At 34.9% G+C, this 17,288-nt stretch overlaps 2 protein-coding genes across 2 annotated transcripts; one reads left to right on the top strand and one right to left on the bottom strand.

The window, feature by feature from the left end:
- Window positions 1-4,647: 4,647 nt before the first annotated feature.
- On the top strand, window positions 4,648-6,427 carry LOC140184312 (uncharacterized). The gene is made up of 6 exons (XM_072234674.1): window positions 4,648-4,783; window positions 4,877-5,050; window positions 5,182-5,319; window positions 5,419-5,546; window positions 5,737-5,812; window positions 5,902-6,427. The coding sequence occupies exons 1-5, from the start codon at window positions 4,772-4,774 to the stop codon at window positions 5,792-5,794; spliced, it is 510 nt and encodes a 169-aa protein (XP_072090775.1). The 5' UTR covers window positions 4,648-4,771; the 3' UTR covers window positions 5,795-5,812; window positions 5,902-6,427.
- A 1,478-nt stretch (window positions 6,428-7,905) lies between these two features.
- On the bottom strand, window positions 7,906-9,291 carry LOC112794825 (protein FAR1-RELATED SEQUENCE 5-like). The gene is made up of 3 exons (XM_025836804.1): window positions 8,753-9,291; window positions 8,315-8,560; window positions 7,906-8,263 (listed from the first exon to the last, which is right to left on the bottom strand). The coding sequence occupies exons 1-3, from the start codon at window positions 9,289-9,291 to the stop codon at window positions 7,906-7,908; spliced, it is 1,143 nt and encodes a 380-aa protein (XP_025692589.1).
- Window positions 9,292-17,288: the final 7,997 nt, after the last annotated feature.

Below are 17,288 nucleotides of genomic sequence, written 5' to 3'. Positions count from 1 at the left end.
TCCAACCCTAGATAAATACCCTGACACTCTCAGGTATGCTTAAGATCCGAGACACTGTAACGTGCTCATAGCTATGCTATTTTTTTTAGTTTGTTGTTGATAAGTCGTGATTTTTTAGTTATAAATTACGATGAAAAAAGCATTGTGATTATATCGTAACATTTTTTCAGCTATTGTTGGTGTTTTCCTTTGCTTCTGCAGTTATGAGTTCAGGGAAGCTTACCTGATTCGACAACCCCCATGTATGATCCGTACACCCCAACTCCTCCCTCTTCACGACCTCCTAAGATTCTACGGTTTGGTGGCATCAAAATTGCTGGGATAACTTCGTCGCCACCTCCAACACTCGACGTGCTAGTGGGGAACTGCGAGACTCCTAAATATAGGCGTTCGTTGATCCGAAGATCACCTAGGGGTGGTCGGGGACATGTCCCTGCGGTGACCCAAGAGTCACAAGTGTACCGCATACCATAGGCAAGTTATTATCCTACTCGTTTTAGTTTTGATACAAACTTCATATCTTAGGCAGACTAACCGGATCACCTAATTTTTTCTTCCAGCAATACAACATGTGGTTCAGGCCAACAGCTGACATGGGCCTGTGAATGGATGAATGTCGGTTAGCAATGCATATTTTTGGGAATAACGACGAGCTGAGGTAAAGAGATTTTCCAAGTCTCTTAGTTGGTTTCATGTATTATAGCATGCTGACTGTCACAACCCCGTTACTGGCTGGACTCCTCTGTACACTGTTGTGTCTCGCAGTGCAACATAGATGTTGTTCAAGTGCTACGAAATGAACCTCCCTTGTCATCACCTCTTTCGGTCAGCCCGACGCTTCTCGGCCTCTGATGCTTAGCCAAACGTTGTTGCCGCTGTTTTCGCGCCTCGCATCCGAACTGGCTTTGCTTTCTCCCACTCTTTCAAACCTCTTCTCAATAATGAAAACCACCATTCTTTTCTTCATCTTCGGATCCAAGCATGGTTAACTTCTTCAATGATTGGAGCACCATGCATCACAACAATGCTGCTTTCGTCATGGCTAGTCTGCAAAAGTATCTTTCACCACAGCAATTGTTTCTTCCATTTATTCTTTTTTTTATTCTTCTATTTTAATGGTCAATTTAATATGGTAATTTTAGTAGGTATACGGATGGCTATTTTAATTTTTATGTAGATGATTATTTGTATTGGATTGAGTATAAGTATGTATAATCAAAATTTGTCAGATGTTCAATTCATTAGGTATGCGGCTGATTATTTTTAGGATGGTTATTTTTAGGGATAAGTATTTTTTTTGGCCCTAAGGTCTGAGGTGAAAATCAAAATCGTCTTCGACCTTTTTTTGTTATTAAAATCATCCCTAATATTACAAAACATTATAAAATTGTCCTTTTTGACCAAATTACCCTTCATTATTAATAAAAATAATATTAAAAAAAAAGAAGCAAAACCCCACCCCACCCACTCCCCAGCATCTCTTCGGTCTCTCCCCCAATCCCCTTCCTTCTACTCTTCACTATCACCCTCTTCTTCTCACCTTTGCCGCGGCAATTACCACTACCGGAGGACACCCTCCCCTCTTTCCCTTCCTCTTCTCACTCTTCTTTCTTCTTCTCTTCTTCTCAAATTGAACGCAACTTCATCTTCTTCACCATCATCATCAATCCAGCTCACTCTTCCCCTCTCCGTTGGCAACCAAACCCAATCAAAGCAAACCAAACCACAAGTTTCAACAATTCTAGCAGCAATCTGTCAATGGAACCCGTTTTAATCCATAACAACCATATATTCAAGTACGTACCCACATATTTAACATAATCCTCAGCAATTCGAATAACAAAATCTTCATAAGGCAAACATATACAATTCAACGGCAATACCAGCAACAATTCAGAAATCCAAACACATACAATCCTATTACCACTAACAAGCCTAAACTAACCTATCTTAATAACCTAGTATCCATTAACAGAAAAATCTAATTTTACTAAACTAACCGAACAACTAGAACTAATTGAAAATTAAACTAAAATTCTAATTAAACCTAAGTTAAATTAAACGAAAATTAGAGAAACTGAAAGTAGGTTGGTTCATGAACCTATAATGAAGAACAAAGCAAAAAGAAATCAGTGGAGAGGTTGGATGTTGCAGCAATAATTACTAGCGGCGGTGGTGAGGACAACATCTGCTAGAGGCGGCTGAGGTAGTCGTTCATGGTGGTTTGGCCATGGGTCAATGGACAAAGGAGAAGGGAAAAGAGGAGAGGAAGAAGAAAAGAGAAAGGGTTGCGGCGGTGGGCTGAGGCAGGGAAGGAGAGTGTTGTGGCGCTAAGGTACCGCAAAGAAGAGGGTCGCGGTGGGTTTTGGGCTTGCGGAGGTCTGCGACATTGCCGTCGGAGAGGGGAAGAGCGAGCTGGATTGATGATCATGGTAAAGTAGATGAAGCTGCGTTGAATTTGAAAAGAGAGAGGGTTTTGATTTTTTTAATTATTTTTATTAATAATGAAGGGTAATTTGGTAAAAAAAATATAATTGAAGTAGAAAAGGATAATTTTATAATATTTTGTAATGTTGAGGATGATTTTAATAACAAAAAAAGGTTGGGGACAATTTTGATTTTCACCTCAGACCTTAGGGACGAAAAAAGTACTTAACCCTTATTTTTACTAAGGGTGATTGCCGTGTGGCAAGCCAACTAGCGACGGTAAAATGGGATGATTATTGATGAAGGTGGAGTGACCACCAGTTGAAAAAGAAGAGAGCATTTGAGTGAAATGATTTAGTAAATGAGTAAATTAAGATTTTAGATGGTTATTATTTTGAAATAACAAACTTGATTTTTTAAAAAGTTTAAAATTTGAAATTTGATGTGAAATAACTGAATGAGAGGTTTTGAATTTATTATTTATCTATATTGAGCTAAATATCTAACCCATTGTATGCAGCAAGAAGATTTTTTATTGGCTTCCTAGCGGGATTTATAATTATAATGTCAAACACTAAAAAAAATGTCATTTACGTATTATGCTAGAAATCAATTAAGGAAAGAACAAAACGGCTGTAATAAAAGACATTATTTGATCTATTAAATACATGACATTATCTCTATTGTTGCTTCCAGCATAAATATAAAACTTTTAAGGCTTACGACAATAATTTTTTGTAAGAATGAATTATTCGAATAGATTAAATTTTACGATTTTAAAATAACATATTTTCAAAGACAAATTTTAAAAATGAATTAAATTTTTAAAACAAATAGGTTAATGTTGTGATCTTATTATTTTGTAGCGTAACAGAGTTCTGAATTTTCTATTTTAAAATTAATAGAGGTGATTGTTATTGACTTATTATGCTTAAAAAATTGTCAATAAAAATTCTATTTGTTAAGTAAGTAAAGATAACTGCTATTGAACTCGTGGCGGATCAAGAAGTTTTATTGGAGAGGGACCAAATTAAATACAAAATATATTAAGAGTACAATATTCAACTACTTTATTTAAAAAATTTAATTATTTTTTAAAAAATTGTCTCTATAAAAATGTGTTTTTAAATTTTTTAAATCTAACTTATCCAAATTATTTATTCTTACAAAAAATTCTTTTGGTAAAATTTAAAATTTTTTTTATGCTAGAAACAACAATATATATAAATTAAAACTAATTTTAACATTATATTTGAAAAATATCACAGATTATTTTCATGACCTGTTAAAAGTGTTTAAAGGCAAAATTTAAAGTTTATGTTCTATGAATATAAAAGAACTTTATAAGTATGATGAATCGTACATAGTCGTCCAAAGAAGTCTATTTGAATATGCTAAGGAAAAACTCGATTAGTAAACTTTGTCAAAGTAAAGCTATAAGTGTAAAAAAAATTTAAGCCTTCAATAATGATAAATTGTAGACACTTAATTTAGATGCCTCATGTAGACACTCTCACTTTAGATGACCCCTAGCTTACTAATCTACAAAAATTTTGCACTAATTTAATTGGAGTCTATATATGTTTAAATTTAGTTATGTATTCCATTTATTTGTAGGCCGAAAATAGTGCTCACATTAGTACTATAGATAACATGAAACAAAATTTTTTGTTATTATCTAATCTAAAATATTTCTTCTTGCTATTGTCGCCACTGTTTCTTGTTATCCATGGTAAAATACTTAGCATTAATGTACATGATATAATGGTGATTCACTGCCATTAGGTTGTATAAAAAGGCATGCCATAAAGATGTTTGGTCATATAGTTTGGCAAAGCAAGGATCTGCTCAAACATTGTCAAAATTTAGTTTCAAACCCTTGGCACATTGAGCCTGAAGCATTTAATGCTCCTGCAGTGGATTACCAAGGCAGCAAATCATCATGATTACCCAAAGTATTGGTCACATCAAATGGGCCTTATGTCTTTATAAAAGCAATTAAATTAAGTGAAAAAATGATCCCTATTTTGCCGATAAGGCTTCCCTTCCAAATATCTTTCTATTTCTATTGCACATCCTCCTCTGTAGTAGAACGTCCAGCAACACAAATGGAAGCGTCCGACTTTGCCGGGAACGATCTGGAGCAACCCTGCCTGACGTCAGAGTAAGTAACTTCTGTGACATTAATAACCTTGCCTAAAAAAAAGAGGTGGCGGGAACATCCGCCGATGCGAGTTTCATACTTTTAATTTACTTGCCTAATTGGGTGATGGAACTGATCGTTGCATATGTATGGATCCAAGCTTCAACCTCTTCGTAACATGGACAAAGCCAACTGGAACTGATGGTTGCATATGTATGAAACTTGACTTAATACTCTTCCCTAAATAACAATAGTATTTGATTTAAAAATTTCACAGTTCAAAGCTAAGACACTTGAAATATGTAGGTCGTCAACACTGTTGCAATGCTTTCCCCTCTTCAAGCCAAGGCAAACTCTGTGCCGTGTTGCTGGTTCTTCCCGTCAACATTTGCCGCTGAGATCTTGTTCCAAACTCCGATGGAACATTTAGTAGAGAGCTATGCGAGACTTTGGATGCTACCAACTCAAGAACTTGAGCATGTAAGAAATATTCAACTTATTGTCTCTTTATAATTGCTCCAAATTTATCATTAACTCGTTATAGATCCAGCATTCACACACAATATGGATATATTTTAATTGATGTTTTATTTTGTTGCTCGCTTGAACAGGTCTTTGTACCCATTTGCGAGCCACCTAAGACCTGGTACATGCTATTGCTGGATATAAAGAGACCTTCTGTTTATGCTCTTGATGTTTGCACAAGCATGGAGTCCGTTCCCAGGTGTGAGCGCAACATGCGCCTTATAGTACGTAACCCACAAGGCATTTTGTACACAGTAAATTTAATTATCGTGCAACTCTTTCTTCTGAATTTTATATGCTTGCCATGGTGATGGGAACTGCAGATGGCTGTCCTCAAGAATATTTTTAAACTTGAGCCGAATCTGCCCAACTTTAAACACGTTTCGCCAGATCCAAACACCTGGGGACGCATTGAATACCCCATGAGCATTCCTAGCAGCAGACTAGGCGCGTAAGTCATTCTATGATGTCTCCACAATTTTCCTCTCACATAATTAGTTTGTACACAATTTTTCAGACTTGATACAATCTAAAACTACACCCTACAAACCAAACTGTTAGGAACAGAATTTTAAATATTGTGGCAGACTGTATGTCTTTTATCTCACTCGTTTATTGCTATGAAAATTTCCATTCGATAGAGATGAATCTGAAATATGGTGCATCTGGTGGATGTCTCACAATGGCCGATTCTCCTAAACTATCATAGGCAACCTGGTAAGAACACCATCATCGTTATATGTTTCTGGAAATTAAGTTTGCCTTGGTGATATTACCACTTAACTATTTATATATATATTTCGCAGAGTGATGAGGCTACATTGAGGATGAAAACAGCAATCAGGATTGTCGCATCTGACTACAGTGAGCTTAAGGCTCTTGTTGACCTCAAGGTGGAGACGGTGTGGCATAGTCTCCCGTTCCTTCCCTAATTCCTACTCTATTTACATGCTTATATATGAATGAAATTGGGATCCATTTACAAGACCCAAATATTTTGAAATTACTTGTTGCTGTTAAATATTGCTAATTCCAGACTTTAGTATTTTTACTCTACTTCTATTATCCCAGTAGTCGACATTGAATATGCACCTACCCAGGTTGCAAACGGTCTGACTATGTATGCACCTGTTATAGTTAACTTGCATGATGACTTGTTGAAGAATGTAAGTGGGAACCATTAACAAGGTCCATATATTTTGAAGTTAGTTGTTGCGGTTATATATTGCTAATTCCAGACTTTAATGTGTAACTACTCAGCTTGTATTATTCGGATGGAACTCCGATTGCAAATGGTTTCCCTATGTATGAATCTGTATTAGTCAGCTTGCATGATTGGTTTTTCATTTCTCATAACGATTTTTTTTAAAGTTGCATGTGTGGTGAGTGTTTTAATCAGGTTTTGCCCCAAAGAGATTGTGCATTGCTCAGGATATATTGACACTCAATATACTGGTCAAGATATATTGCCACTACTCTATCATTTCTTTCTTGGTAACGTGCTGCCCTACAAGAGCAAACTATGCATCACCTAACAAGACAACATATTAATTATTACACACGGTGCTTAAAAAAATTCTGTAAATTCGCCCACATGTTATAGGACGCTAACAAGCCAATGTAACAGAATGAAGTTGTTACCACAAGAGGATATTTCATAACAACCCAACATAATCAAATAAAGTGTTCTTGCGATAGTTTTAATTACACAACATGGTTGGTGGCTTGCCACTCACTACATTTAGAGGAATAATTAAAGCCGTTACAAGTCTATCTATCTACGCTATCCTCTTATGACATGAATTGCGGAGACGTATTTGAAAGTTCAACCCTCAGTTTCCTCTTCCTCGTACCCGCGCCCATCTTCAATTTCTGCTGTAATTTACATTTTTGTTTGCAAAGATTAGGGTGCTTTCCCACAAATAGCAAAGCTACTGATGAAAATCTAAACAAAACGCGTGACATAAGTCAATAAATAGTTACGGAAAAATATTGGCACTTATATATCCTGTAGCAAGTTCAGAGGCAAAAAAATTTGAGTGCTCTTGTCGAGTTGTCTGTGACGGTGTCGCCTGCACAAAGTAAAAAGAGGCAAGTCGGATTGTAAATAAAATGTTTCCAACTTAAATTCTAATAGATTTGAATTCTTAATGGATTTGAATTCTTTGTGGATCCAGATCTGACAAAAGAAACCACTCCTAATATTAATGAATCCTCCCAATATGATTAATTGATTTCACAGAAAACATATGCCTCTGCCCCTAAGAGCTTGAATTGCCTATATTGACATTTATAGATTTATACATTTATGCTTCTCCTACTTTGTGAATGGCTCATGTCCTATTTATACTTTGATGATGCTTCTACCCTGTTTGACATGTTGCATCCTCATGAAATAATGATGCTATTTGTTTTATGAACTATTCTGAAGATCTACCTAAATTCAATAATTTTATGAAGTTTAACTTCATTTTATCAGCTAGTTATTTCGGAATCTACTCACATATGGCATGTCCTAATTAGGTTATCAATGATCATTCAAAGTTTGAAAAATATCATGACCACCCTAAAAATTACATGAATTATAAATGACACACAACATATGGTTCTAATCTGAGGTTGAGCCTGGCAACCCTTGGGAACCAGTAGCGATCCACGACATCCCTATCGCGGGGCATGCACACTGGGGTAGCGAGTTCGGCGATGACCAAGTTTCCCGCAGGCACTGCATTTTCTCTTCTTCGGTCCCTTTGTTACCTGAGAAACGTTTCCTCTGCCAGTGCCTTTTGTCCGGACACGGACTAGATCATTTATCCTACCATCCCCTCACCGTTAAGGTGTGGATTCACATCTAGGGCCACATGCAACCCATTCTTGACCTCCAACATGATAGCATCCCGTGCCATTTTTTCACTAAAGACCTTGTAGTCCTCATCCCTTAGACAAGCCACCTTGGCAAAATGCTTACATTGGTCTACAAATGCACCAAGTCTGCTACAGTACCAGGATGCAGCATCACCCATTTCAGTAACTTGTCTAACGAAAGTCACATTGTTCTTGGCATTTTTGCACCACCTCTTGAGGACCAGAGTCTCTGGCAAAGAACCGATATCAATACCAACTAGAACTACAATTATGTGAACACAAGGGATCCCATATGACTCCATCCTGTGGCAATTACATTAAAAGGTTCTATTGTGCGCCTGGTGCAAGACTTGCCAGGTTGACTCCGGTCGGCGATACTTCTGTATCACATAGCAACATCCATTTTCACAATCCTGGCAGTCGACAATGTAAAATCTTATGGCCCGCCTCAGGGTCTCTCCAAATCTGTAAAAAAGTTCATGGGTATATATGGTTGTCGCAGACCTCTCAATCTCTGGGAACTGTATTTGAAGCACCGGGGTACCATAAAAGGAATGAAAGTCAAGCTCCTCCTCCTTCTCTCTAAGGAAATCAACACATCTTTGAAAATTTTTAACAAAGTCAAATATCACATATCTACTCTCCACAAACCCACCCAACTTAGCATGCAACGACTCGCACCGAGAGGTTGTCTTTAAACTTGCAAAAAATCTGCCCCGTATGTATGCGGTGGCCCAGGACAACTTCTTTCTATAGAGGTTTATCACCCATTCAACCTCTCAAACAGCACACTCGTCAACCATCGCCTCCCACTGTATTTCCAATTCATCAACCTCTATGTCAGCGAGCATGCACTGTTTGAATAATTGGGTGAAACGTGGTTGTGAGACATGAGCAGTGGCATTCCTTAGTAGGTTCCATGCACAAAGTATGTGATGAGCATATGGAAAAACATGCATAATAGCTAGCCTCATAGAAGGATCCCCATCAGTTATAACTGCCTTCGGGGCCTTTCCCCGTATGCATTCCAGAAACCGTCTTAGCACCCATTTGTATGAATCCTGTGACTCACATGAAACCATTGCTGCTACAAACACGCATGTCTGATTATGGTGATTAACCCCAGACAAAACAATAACAGGAAGGTTATACTTGTTCCTCCCATAGGTCGCATCAAAGGTGAGGACATCACCGAACGCCTCATAATCTTCCTGTCTTCGACCATCACTCCATATAATGTCACACATACGAAAACCAGCCGCTACCTCATACCTCCAAAATAGTTTCTCATCATTTCTGGCAGCACATTCGAAAAAAATGCAATGCGGCATTTACATCTCCTTTCTGCAAAGCACGTCGCTTTCGAACCGCGTTGTGCATATCTTGCTTAGTAAATCTTACTAAGTTAAAGCCCTCCAACCTGCATCGCAAATGACTAGTATATCTTTGGAATGCTTATCCCAACGTGCCTCATACTATTCATTTGAGCAATTTCTACATCAGACATGTTCCTGTGTGAAGGCAAATATCCAATAAACCTTTCTGAGAGTAGGGTGTAGTTATGATCATCCACAAACTGTGAAACAAACCATTTTCCATTAGTATGATTTTTCTTTATCCCCATATCTGCTACACACCCACATTGGGTTATAGGCTTGTGCTCTCTTTTCTTATCCAGCTTATGTAACCACTTCTTGTGCTTAAGCCCTTGTCTTTTACAAACATAAGTGTATCTAACAATCTCTCTTTTGGCCTTTTTTACCCTCTTACTCTTCCTTATTGCAAAACCTTTTAGCCTACTATAACTCGTGTAGAATTCTCTTGCTTCCCCAGGGGTAAAGAACTCCATCATCAGCACATCTTCAACGCTGACATGACTTGGTACTTGAGCAGATTGAGGCTCTATGTCTGTTTGTGTCATATTTGGAAACCCTGCTTCGTCCCCTAAGATGCTCATGTCAAAAAGTGTCTCCTGCACAACAATTAACAATGCTACGATCACCCAATTTTACATTAACTTATACTATTCATCTTCAGAATGATAAAAAACTAATATAATTCGAATCTGCATGTTCTCCCCTATCATATACCTCATTCAAAAGCCCGTCCTCTGGGTCTGACGTCGCCGATTCATGATTGGTTGATGTCGATATTGGCTCATAATTTATGTTGTTCATCTATTTACTAATAGGCAGCATCTGCTTCTTCTAGAGGATCCCTTCACTTCTGGTTCCTAAGAACTTAAACAATTGCATAGGCAACAATAATATCCAGTCTCGCCATCACAATCTGGCCAATTGATGCAACCCTGTGAACAAAGTAACTTATTGTAACATGTTAACATAGAAAACGCAGAGCTTCTACCCCAATTTCAATGATTCCAGGAATACTTTACACTCACTACATCATCATCGGGAAAACCCACCCTATACAAACAACTACCCCACCTTGATCATTCATATCAACAAATAAAAAGGCACACCTAATATATCTTAATAAAATGAAGATCACAAAATAAATGTCATAAATACAACTACGTTTGAGAGTAGGAGGAAAACGAATTTGCTATATAGTTCATTGCTTATTAGTCCTTTATCAACAACCAAATTGCTTATGCACTTAAATAGCTCAAAAAGTGCTTCAACTTCACTGATAGTGATTGTGAAACTAAAATTTGTTGTAAGTATAAACAACTAAATTGACATGAAGGCTTGAGAAATAGAGATGTAGCCAATTCCATAACAAATGTAAAACAAGACAATTCTATTTTCCAATAACAAATAGACCAGAAGACCTATAAAACACATTAACCAACCAATTGGAATTGAAATTTGGAAAGGTAAAAACTAACACTTTTCCTTTTAAAGTGGTGATCGGATGGATGGTAAATAACTTGATGCCATTAAAATCACATGCAGCTATTCTTAATCTTTTCAACCTAGCAATTAGAAAAGAGTTATCTGCTGAATAAATAAATAAACTAACTCTTTAATTAAGTTTATAAAAATAAAACAATTGTAAAAAATTTAAAAAATTACTTTTATTTGCTGAATAACTAAAAAACTTCTACCATTGCTTTTCTACAGAACATGACTACTCTAACTAAATGCCAAAGTCCAACCCCATTGCACACTAGTATAATCCTTTAACATGAGTCAATTAATGTATCTAAAAGGATCATACCCAATTTTTTCGGGTACACACCATGTCAATAATCTAACATAACACTGTCAACACATTTAATCTCCCTGGGTCAGCTCCAATACCTTAAATCTAGCCCTAAAAAATTCACATACTACAAAAATTAATGCCAAAAATAAGGAACATACCTTTCGATAAGCCCTTCAATGGCGCAAACTTATACAATCCGTAAATTACCGACTGCTGAATCGCGCTTTTCACCTTCTCTTGCAATTGCAGAGAAAAATCCAACTGCAGAACAATGAATCAGATAGTAACGGGAAGGTCAAGAAGGCCAAGAAACCTGAACAGCTGTAGCAATAGATCAGAACAATTCTCGTCAATTCCGCTGTATCAAGGGCGAACAGTAGAGGAGAGGCGAGGAGATTGAGTTCTTACGAACATGGTTAATGAGCTCATTCTTCCAACTTAGGAAACATTATAAGCCAATAAAGTTTCTTGGCATCTTGTTATTTAAGCTGCAAAGATTTAAATTCAAGAAGCAAGTTCTGAAGAATTTTTAGCTGACCAATTGGGTAATTTTAAATCAATTTCAGAGGTTAATATAGTCTTTTAACGCTTCACTACAAGACAAATATATAACTAAAAACCTAAAAGTATATGGCATACCAGTACTCCAGTAAAATACACTGGAGTACCTGAAACGTATCCTATACTTTTATTAATCACTAGTGTAAAGTTCGTGCATTGCGCGAATTGTATACATTTATTTATTTTATTGTATTTATGTATAGTTTGTTTATAAAAAAATTGAATACATATTTATGAAAAGAGTTAATTTACTTAGTATATAAATAGATTAATTAATTATTTTTTTGTTATATTGATATTCAATCTTATTAAAAAAATAAATATATAAAATTTGACCCTATAACATTCTCAAAATTAAATGTACATTTACAAATATCTTTTAAATTTAACCCATAATTAAAAACAGACACAGTCACATAGCAAAACCATATATATATATATATATATATATATATATATATATATATATATATATATAGTAAATACACGTAGTCAACCACAGCACAAACAAAATTAACTATTTTTTTTCTATTTGATTAAATGTCCTACTTCTTTTTTACCAATCAAACAAAATCAACAAAAGTAAACTCACAAAGACAAAAGTATTTATATTTTAAACTTTGATATATATTTAAATCAAAGGCATCCTTAACCCTTGATTCAAGGATTATTGACAATTGAACATGAACCTCATGTCTTAATCTCTAAGGCATTCTTATTTCATTCTTTCAATTCTTTTATCATTTGCTCCAAATGTCACATCTTTTTAAACAATAAATAGAACCATATGTTAGAAAGACATGCAAATATTTTTTTAATGCCACATGTCTTTGTTCCAAATTGAATGTGAGCACTTATACCCTAAATATTACTATCTCAACACATACTTTAAGCATTGATAATAATTTAAAAGACAAATCTTAACAATAAATAAAACGTTTTAAGTCCTTGCTCCTGTTACGGCTGTAATCAATCTGGCATCAATCTGCGAGGGCAGTCCGTTCCTCCTATCATCAAGCATAAAATGCATGAAGTACAACTACAAATAAAAATGCAACCATTTTAACTTAGAAAGCCAAAGAAATAAAGTAGTGATACACTCTACTTGCACCAACCCCTCTCGTTAACAGTTTCATCAAGCTGTTGTACCATGAAATTGTCAATTTCGAACTGCTTTGTTGGGTCATATAAACTCAAACAAATAAAAAAACACAATTGACGTAGTAGGATAGAATTTAAAATAATATGCTATAACCAAATTTATTGGCTGCTAAAATATCTTGCCAAGCATTGCAAGTACTATTATTTTATTCACATTTTTTTCATCCTAATTAAGGAAAGTTGAAAACAAAATTACTAACCCCGTATTTTTTTTCAAGAGTGATAAAAATAATTTAGAAATTGATATATATTAAATAAATAAAATTAGGAAGCCTAAAAAATTTAAACATATACAACAAAAATTTTTTAAGCGTAAAAATAATACTAAGAACAACAAATGAAAAGAGACAAATTCTTATGGTGATTGCCTCCTCTTAAATTTCATGTTCTGAACATGATGGATTCCTTCACTCTAACATGCTCTCCACACATGATGCAAATAATAAGGCATTTTTTATATCCTAAAATTTGATGTTTTATTCTTTCTTTTACTTTTGTCCTATGTTTGATCTTCCTAAAAATACAATCTACCCAATTTTATTTTACCGAAATTTCTACAAAATCAGATTTTCAAGCCTTAGTCCTCTTCATTCTTGGGCTTGAAGCCAACCAAACAACAAAATTCACCATCATTTTTCTTTCTTCTGAACAACGTCGACTGAAATTCAACAGACCAATCAGAGTTATCCTAATAAATATTCAAGCCTCAAGGGAGTAAAATTATGCTAGTGGCAAGTAAATCATTAACCATATATAATCCATAAGTTAAAAACTATGTTAATACATTTTTCTTCATCAAAAAGTAATCTATGTATGAAGAAATACTAATCTTAAATAAGAACACCAAATACCTTTTGAGTATTGTCTATGATATATTAAATTGTATATTAAGAGAATTGTTTTCCAACATAATAGTGAAAAAATACTATTCCAAAGATCTAAATTGTTACCTAATATCATTGCTATAGCATAAGGCTCCCTTATAGCTAACTTAGAAACAATTCTCAGCCCATACTTCAGCAATCAGATCAGAATAAATAAAATTAGGAAGTCTAAAAAATTTAAACATATACAAAAAAATTTAAGGATAAAAATAACACTAAGAAAAACAAATGAAAAGAGACAAATACTTATGATGATTGCCTCCTCCTAGATTCCATGTTTTGAATATGATGGATTCATTCACTCTAGAATACTCTACACACATAATGCAAATAATAAGGCATTTTTTATGTTCTAAAATTTGATGTTTTATTCTTTCTTTTATTTTTGTACTATGTTTGATCTTCCTAAAGATACAATCTACCTAATTTCATTTTACTAAAATTTTTATAAAATCAAATTTTTAAGCCATAGTCCTCTTTATTCTTGCGCTTGAAGCCAACCAAACAACAAAGTCCACCATCATTTTTCTTTGCTCTGAGCAATTCCAATTGAAATTCAACAGACCAATCAGAGTCATCCTAATAAATATTCAAATCTCAAGGGAGTAAAATTGTGCTAATGGCAAATAAATCGTTAACCATATATGATCCATAAGTTAAAAATAATGTTAATACATTTTTCTTCATCAAAAATAATATATGCATGAAAAAATACTAATCTTAAATAAGAATACCAAATACCTTTTGAGTATTGGCTATGATATATTAAACTATATATTAAGTGGAATTGTTTTCCAACATAACAGTGAAAAAAATACTATTCCGAAGATCTAAATTGTTGCCTAATGTCATTGCTATAGCATAAGGCCCCCTTATACCTAACTTAAAAATAATTCTCAGCCCATACCTCAGCAATCAGATCAGAATATATATGAAATCCTAAATTCAACTTCATTGAGTACTTATGACTATAAATCACAAAATACAAAGAAAAAAATGTGAAAACTAATAAATTATGCAATTTATGGTAGGTTGGTAAGTCTTAAAAAAAATGGAAAGCATGAAGCAAAAAGTTGCTTAATCACCAAAATAAAACTATATAATTGAGCATTACTTAAAAAAGTATTCAAAAGGCATAAAACTAATCGGCAATTTTCTTTAGGTTCATTCTAGAAACTATAATAATTTCAAACTTACCAATTTTATACCAAATGTTTAAAAACCAATAAATAATCTAGACCCAAAGTTCAAGCATCCAATACCTTGTCCATAGAATCTTCATTTTCTTCTTTGTTAGGGTGCAAATAGAACATCCTCTTGTAGTCTTGCTATTTTTCTCCTTTTCTTGTTGCACTTGTGAAACCCAAGCAACTATGGAGAGTGTATTATCTGTATATAAATATACTTGTATATAATTGCTTTCGTTTTGCATTTCTCACAAAATCATCATAGAATATTGTCTCCTCATCATATTTGTCGAAATCATATGTTTTTCACATATGAAAAAGAAAGATTGAAACTTTGTAAGGTGATAAATTTGTCCAAAATATTTAAGGTTTAATGACTACATGAGTCCTCTACTTCCAAGTGAAATGTATGTAAAACTATCAATCAATTTAAATGTATATAAAAAAATAAATTTCAATGTTTATCTTTAGAAATTCCAATTCTACTAAATCTAAACAAATACATAGAAAAATTCACAGAATAATAACAAAAAAAGTGAGAAATTGAGGAGATAAAACTGACCGTCTTCAGAGACCTTGACCGATGAAGAACTTCTCAAAGCTCGACCAACAGTAACAACAGTGATGCTAGAGAGGCCAATGCATGTTCAACTAGGTCACCCAATACATTATCATTAAATTTAAATGATATTAGAAGCACAAACTTCACTCCCTGATTGAAATCCTGTTCACAACATTAATTTAAACCACCCTAAAAAAGTTATTGCATCAAAATGTAGAAATATGGCATAGTGAAAAAAGGAGGGGAAAAAGAAGTTGATTAATCTAAACTCCAAATTACATAGACCGAAATCAGGAGTGAAATCATTTCAAAGCTTACCACTGATCGCAGGATCTCAGAGCTTTCTGTTCTTTTTACTGGTGTCGTCAACTTGATGCTAGTTGTAACACCCTAACATACAAATCCTTATACTCGAGTCATAAGTCAATGATACTACGGTGGTACGACTCTCAGGTAGATTTTTAATATATAGATATAGGTAATTTCGAAAGGAGTATTAATCGAGAAGCCTAAAAAGAGTATAAATAAAATCGTGAAGATGTATCACTCACGTTTCGACAATAGAAAGATAAACCGTGAAGCCAAAAGTGATATACGGACAAGGCATAAAGGAGATTAAGAGATAGATAACAGATATATATATATATATATATATATATATATATATATATATAGCATAAGTAAATAGTCACTAGTCGTGACCCGCGAAGTTTAGGCCGGCTAGGGTACAGTATGAAAGTAGTTGACAACAGTATATCCTAATCTCTCCCAAAGGAAACACGAGAGTCTCTATAGGCCAGTTTAAAAGAGTTCAATACATAATATAATCTTTTTGAAACAAAGGTGGAGAGATTCTAAGCAAAACACAAAGTAGAGAAAATAAAGATTTTCGCCGTCTCTCAGACGACCCACAACTCACTTTTGAGCACCTGGACCTGTATCTGAAAAACAAGAGATATATACGGAATGAGAACCCCGGTCCCATGGATTCCCAGTATGGTAAAAGTGCCAAATCAATACAATGCACTGCAATAAAAACTCATTAAGCATCCTAAACTCCTTTTCACCAAGTATCCAGCCTAGATTCTCGCTAATCCATGAATAGGCAATTATCGTAAGGGGATACTAAATCCAGTTCATATCTCATATGATTCCCAACTCGCTGACTCTCCAACGAATCAGATTCAGAATCATAAACAAAACCATCATCAGTCGTCCTGTCTCAACAATTCTATATCAATACATCATACCTTCACCTGGAGCTAGTGAAACCACATCACTGCATCTACCAGGAAGCTCAAATCATCTCATCCAATGATCATCATCATCATGCAATCGCATCATCAATTCATCTCATCAAGAATAGCCCTCAACCTCCACCGACACCAACATGAGGGGCCTCTCAGTTGTACAAACACAAGCAATACAGGCAAGTAATACACAATTAAGGTACAAGTAGAACAAGTAGCACATAATCAGGTAACATAGCATATATAATGTAGAAATCTAAAATAAATAGGCAAACCCAAACAATTCAAACATATACAAATGATGAATGCATGACCTATGGCTGATGATATCATCTGTCGGTTATCAAGCCAACCCGACGTGTCCGGTAGCTAACCCGGGCACAGTCTCTCTGTTGCGCATTAATTACATTAGAGGAAATATGTGCCCTGCCACCATTAGAGGGTATATGCGCCCTGCCACCATTAGAGGGTATATGCGCCCTGTCGCCATTAGAGGGTATCTGCGTCCTGTCGCCATTAGAGGGTATCGGTGCCCTGTCACCCTTACAATTA

This window comes from Arachis hypogaea, chromosome 4 (assembly GCF_003086295.3).
Source record: "Arachis hypogaea cultivar Tifrunner chromosome 4, arahy.Tifrunner.gnm2.J5K5, whole genome shotgun sequence".
Classification (NCBI taxonomy): Eukaryota; Viridiplantae; Streptophyta; class Magnoliopsida; order Fabales; family Fabaceae; genus Arachis; species Arachis hypogaea.
Note: the sequence above shows the minus strand (reverse complement) of the source record. Positions and strands in the feature narration are given on the sequence as shown.